A 5,872-nucleotide genomic window follows, 5' to 3' on the forward strand; every position below is an offset into this window, starting at 1 on the left:
AAAAATACATTTCTCAAACTTTACAATTCAAACACCAAAGTTAGATTCTACTGCAGTCGAAAACCACATGTTGGCCAACTAGCTACAAGCTTGGTCTCACAGGTATCAACACCTCCGACCAGAGACATTCTACCATCAGTCTCAAGAGCTTCAAAGTACCTGCTTACTGTCTCGCTCTCCTCCAAAACCTCTTTCATCATCATCAATCCTCTTTGATTGTCCTTGATCTTCTTATTTCTTTGTCATCCGTCCTTGATCTTCCTTGATCTTCCTCAATCTTTGTCATCCGTCCTCAGTCTTCTTATTTCTTCCTCATCCGTCCTCAGTCTTCTTATTTCTTTGTCATCCGTCCTCAGTCTTCTTATTTCTTTGTCAACCGTCCTGAGTCTTCTTATTTCTTTGTCAACCGTCCTCAATCTTCCTCAATCTTTGTCACCCGTCCTCGATCTTCTTCTTTCTTCGTCAACCGTCCTCAGTCTTCTTATTTCTTCGTCGACTGTCCTCAATCTTCTAAGACCATCCTCGATCTTCTTTGATTATCCTGAATATTCTTCGACCGTCCTCAATCTACTGCAATCCTCATCCAGACACCTTCAGTCTCCATCACCAACTACACACCAACATGCCAGCGAAAATATCTGATGAAATCTTGCGACCCCTTGTGGAAGAAGCTGTGGCTAACAACTGGCCAGCACAAACAGTACGCAACACTGTTTGGCAACGGCACAACATCCGAGTATGTGTAAGAACTGTTAGAAGACGGATCAAAGAATGGGACTTGAAACAACAAGGAAATTATGATGTGGAGGTTGTAAAGGATGCAGTATTAGATAATTACAAACAATCTCTGAACCAAAAGCAAGCTCTCATTGCCCTCAAAAACGAACACAACATCATCATCAGCCGGTCAACTTTAGCTCGAGTTGAGAAGCAACTCAATCTTCACCGCCAAAAGGATGATCTTGACATGGGTGTAGTAACATATGCCACCGTATGTAACAAGATTGAAGAACTTCAGATTGAATATGGAAATGTACTTGGAATCAAGAGTATCAAGAAGATGCTAGCTCAGGAACACGAGCTTCACATCCACCGGCAAGTGTTTGGCCCTTCTTGATTCATTTCGCTCCGATGCTAATTACATTCCAAATCCTCTTTTATATAGCGATGTTATTGCGGCTATTATGAAGGCAATGGACCCAGATGCTGTCAGAATGTGAGCTGCTCATAAACTCAAGCGACGGGAATACTATGCGGGCGGTCCCAATGAGGTTTGGGCTTCCGATGGACACGACAAGTTGATGAACTTTGGAATTGGTATATATGGTTTCATTGATTGCTGGTCTCGAAAGATCTTGGGACTTCATGCTCATGTCACCAACAGCGACCCCCGCCATGTTGACTTGTGGTATCTGGGGCTTGTAAAAAAGCAAGGTGGCATTCCCAAAAAGCTCACCACGGATCGAGGAACTGAGACTGTTCCTCTTGCGGGACATCAACTTTATTTCGGAGAAACTTACGGTTCCAGAGCTCCAAACTGGCCGTATCATCAATATGTTCCATCCCCTCGTAACCAAAAGATTGAGTGCTTCTGGGACAAAATGACTTGTGGACTGACTGGAAATATCAAAGCTAAAATTCAAGAGCGCATTGATGAAGATTTATATGATCAATATGATCCAATGGCTAGGTGAAGCTCTTTTTTTTTCTTTGGTGATTCCATGCTGAAATCTTTATTGTTGCTTTTCAGGGCCTTGTTTCTCCACCTATTTATCCCCGTCTTTCAACGAGCTCTGGACAAATGGGTCAAGTTTTACAATGGTTTCTGCAGACGATACGACAAGCGGTCTAAATTACCTACGGGGTGTTCTGCAGACTACTGCTACAAAAACCCCGTTGACGAATTTGGTGGGATTGAATACCTCATACCTGTCCCAGGTGAAGCGGTGGATGCTATCCTTGCTGATGATTACCCAGAGCAAGAACACTTGTGGAGCACAACCCCTGAGTGGTTTTCCCCGGTGGTTGATCAAGTCATGGAAGAAGTTGGAATTGTGAGCAGTGATTTGGACATTGGAAATTTTTGGGGTTGTTTCGATGTTGTATTAGCAAGATTGAAAGATTTGTCTTGGAGTAACACTCCCTTTGCCCGTGTTGAAGGTCATGATTCTATGGTTTTGGAAAACTGAGTATTCTATCTCACTATTACCTGCATCTCTGTCTTGTAAACTTTGTAATGGTCAATAGTATGGATTGTTGTGAGCAAAGTAAAAACACTATGAATTTCATGTTTTCCGAAAAAGAACACCATACAAGACAGAAAAGACCTTTTCAAAGATAAAAGGGAGTTGTGGTTGGTTTGAACTACATATTCTACATATATGTTTGGTTGGAACCCTCGAGCATCTAGACATATTCTGCATAGCATGCATTCACATTGCCTATATCATGCAAGACATCCATCGGGTCCCCAGGCTTGAGGTAATCTTTAAGTTGATCCTTTGGAACTGACAATGTTATTACTTTTCTAGCCAGAGATGCTTTTTTCTTCTGTACCTGAGCGGAAAAAAAGGGTTTGCAGATGATGGTGAGTGTAACCCTTTCTGGAAGCTGATTACTTGACTCACATTGAATAGGTGCTGTTCAACAGATCCCCCTGCAACCACATGATACACCTTCACAGGGTGGGTCTGGCCTATTTGATGTAAACGGTCAATTGCCTGTTGCACAATCTGTGAATTCCAATGGGCATCCTAATGATCTTCTGTTTAGCTAATGTTCATGATAGTATATGAATAAATGATAACAAACACACCATCAGGTACACCTCGTCAGCGCATGTCATATTCAAGCCCACACCTCCAGCTTCGATAGATACTATGAAGGCCTCAATGTTGTTATTGTTCTGGAATCTGTTGAGTTGCAATATCCTCTCCTGAGGAGTCATCTCACCGTGCAAGGAGCCGCTTTCGATGCCGTGACAATCCAAACCAATCTTGATCCTGTGGGGTGTGCAGGTTAGCATACAGGACAAGTGATATAAAAGAGACAGAAAATATATTTACCACTCCATGAAACACCTCAATTGGGTATAGATGACAGTCTTCTTGCATAGACCTTTATGCAAAGGAACCTGCTTAATTTGGAGCTGGGAAACCAAGTATGCAAGCTTGCTACTCAGTGACCAGTCTTCCCGGTAGGCTGGCCTGGCAGCAGCAGTTAGTTCCCTCCCATCCGGCACCATGATTCCAAGCTCCTCCTCCATCTCTGTAATCTTGACCGAATTGAGCTCTTGTTCTTGTTTGAATAAAAGAGGGTGATTGCATGTCATCCTGAGATTGCTCAATTGTCTAAAATATTCACCCTGTTTATGTTGGATTTGAGAGTCCACACCAAAGTCCTGAATAAATCTTTTGTAATGTTGCTGATATACTGCTTTCACTTTTGGATGCATGTCCAATAAAATGGTCACATGGTAGATTGGGGGTAAATCACGTAGGTGGCTAGCTTTGGTCCGCCTCAGCATAAAGTATCTTAGTAGGTGTCCAAGTGTTTCCAGCTTTCCTTGATGGACAGGCAGAGTGATTTGACGGTACCACACAGAGTCTTGGTGAAAAGGCTTGATGTGTAGAAATTTGAAGAGCATGTGCAAGTCTCCAATTCGGTTATGGAGTGGAGTTCCAGTGAGACAGAGCCGGTTGACTGATTCCAAAGAGGTGAGTACTGCATGGGAGCTGGTTTCATTACGGATTACACTGGTACCAGTAGAGGGTCAGCTTGATAAATGTGAACTTGGCACAAAGAGAGATCACTCACTGAGCTTCATCAATGACCACTCTGTACCACCTGGTTGTAAAAGGGAGCCGTGTTGTCCCATCTTGCCGCTGGTCCCATACAAGGGTTTTGGGGGTTGTAATGATGATGTCGGCTGAGTGCATATCACGTAGAGGAATTTTAACTCTGTCTGTGCCATGCCAGCGCAAGACTTTCAAGCTGTGTTTTCTGGTGTGTTTTCGAACCTCTTCTTCCCAGTTGTCCATGAGGCTAGTGGGACATATCAAAAGTGTCGTGTGAGATGCACGGAGGTGGTGGTTTGGATGGTTGACAGCTGTTGCAGATTCCTGATGTTCGAATTGTCTTGATGCTTCCAGTGTAGTAGCAATTAAAGAAATAGCTTGAATTGTTTTTCCAAGCCACATGTCATCTGCTAGAATTGAAGCCCTAGGGCTGACTGGTCCGGTTTGTCCCTCAGTGACAATAAATTCTTCACCACAGAGACGGTGACTCCACCGGTTGAAGGGTGGCATTGATTTATAAAACCAAAGGGAGTGATAAGTTTTTGAATCCGGATTTTCTCGGTCCAACAAAAATGCCAGGCCCTGCTTTTGATGGGGGTGGAGCTGAGATGTCACTATCTGTGATGGATTGACAGGCTGAAGATCTGAGCCGCAAGAAATGGACGCAAGTCTGGAGACCTCGTCACTGGTCAACATGTGATCGGGAAATGCTGAGCTCCAGTTGGGAGTTGTCTGTGCTTCTAGATCCACCAGAGGAATAAGTTGGTGTTGCTGAGGATTGTAATGAGTAGGATGCTGGAGTTTGATCTTGAAGTTCCTGACTGTCTTGACAAGGCTTCCTTGGTACCAACTTGGGATAAATAAAAGTGCATGGACTTGCAATTGTGACGCATCATGCCCATCAAATTTGACAATAGTGGTGTTGACAGTAGAGCTGTTGAGAACTGGGTGACTGGGGTCAAAAGATGAACTAGGTTTCCATCCGCCCGCAGGTAGGGCTTTATATATCCGAGGTGTGCTTCCAAGCAGCTTCAAGAAACAACTATCAACACCTGCAGGGACATACCCCACAGAAAGACCAGTTGGAAGATATAAACTGATCTCTGGTGTGCTGTGGGTATCCGCAGAAACTTTCAAGAACACAGGTGACTGATGGGGATGTTTCAGTTTTGCCGCAGTGGAAGTGGGTGACGCCACGTTGAAAGATATCATCCCAGCACATACTGGTTGGCTTAGATTTTGTTGAGGTGTGACAAACATGATTAGAAAAATGAGATGAAGTAGATGAAAAATGGATGAATGAAATGAGGAACAATATACTTTGGGTGCATGAAGCACCCTTTATATCAGCTCAAATTTGCTGTGCGGATTTACACATTTTATAAAACATTCATGGATCTCGCAGATCCACGCACAAGCTTTTCACAATTTACCAAACATTCTTGGAGCTTGCAGATCCACGCACAAGCTCCTGAGATTGATGCAAATCCCATGTCACATGTTCCATCACAGGTGAGGGGGCATAGTGGCCACTCAACCCAAAAAATTGTCAAACACACCATAGTCAAAGGGTTCCATAATATATTTATGGGTGTTTTTCCATTAACAAAATAATACAAAAATGGTGTATATTACATATACTACCAAAAAATGCTTGCAATCACATTTTGATGCAAATCTTCCAGAATATACTTTTTATTTAACATTACATACAATTGATTCAATATGTGGTTTTTTTTTTCTTCAACCAAACCCAAACATCTTGAACAATCCTATCAAACTTGTAGTAATTGAACCATTGCAATCAAAATTTTGTATATGTATATTTAAGTTTGAAGGTGGAAAAAAAATTCAGTTCCTGATTACGGAATGCGAGACGTTCCAAAGTGACAATGCGAAATTTCAAAAATCAAAAATCACAATTCCCGGGTGCGAAATTCAAAAATCAAAGACAAAACTACAGAAAATACTCAAATACAGGGATAAAACCCCTGTACTGGAGTAAAAATCAAGGCAGAAACCCCTTTTTGCCCAAATTTCCAGTGGTCAACACCGTTTTCATTGCATTGTCACCT

General features: G+C 42.6%; 2 protein-coding genes across 2 annotated transcripts; both read right to left on the reverse strand.

Annotated features, from left to right (window-relative positions):
* Nucleotides 1-2,519: 2,519 nt before the first annotated feature.
* On the reverse strand, nt 2,520-3,265 carry MELLADRAFT_84173 (uncharacterized protein; the record flags this gene model as incomplete). Its single annotated transcript, XM_007418772.1, has 3 exons — nt 2,520-2,753; nt 2,816-3,002; nt 3,066-3,265. The coding sequence occupies 3 exons, from the start codon at nt 3,263-3,265 to the stop codon at nt 2,520-2,522; spliced, it is 621 nt and encodes a 206-aa protein (XP_007418834.1).
* A 330-nt stretch (nt 3,266-3,595) lies between these two features.
* Nucleotides 3,596-4,199, reverse strand: MELLADRAFT_41122 (uncharacterized protein; the record flags this gene model as incomplete). The annotated part of the gene is made up of 2 exons (XM_007418768.1): nt 3,596-3,755; nt 3,817-4,199. Coding segments are annotated over 2 exons (543 nt in total), but the record flags the coding sequence as incomplete, so codon positions are not given.
* Nucleotides 4,200-5,872: the final 1,673 nt, after the last annotated feature.

The sequence above is a fragment of the Melampsora larici-populina genome (genome assembly GCF_000204055.1).
Source record: "Melampsora larici-populina 98AG31 unplaced genomic scaffold MELLAscaffold_105, whole genome shotgun sequence".
Taxonomy (NCBI): Eukaryota; Fungi; Basidiomycota; class Pucciniomycetes; order Pucciniales; family Melampsoraceae; genus Melampsora; species Melampsora laricis-populina.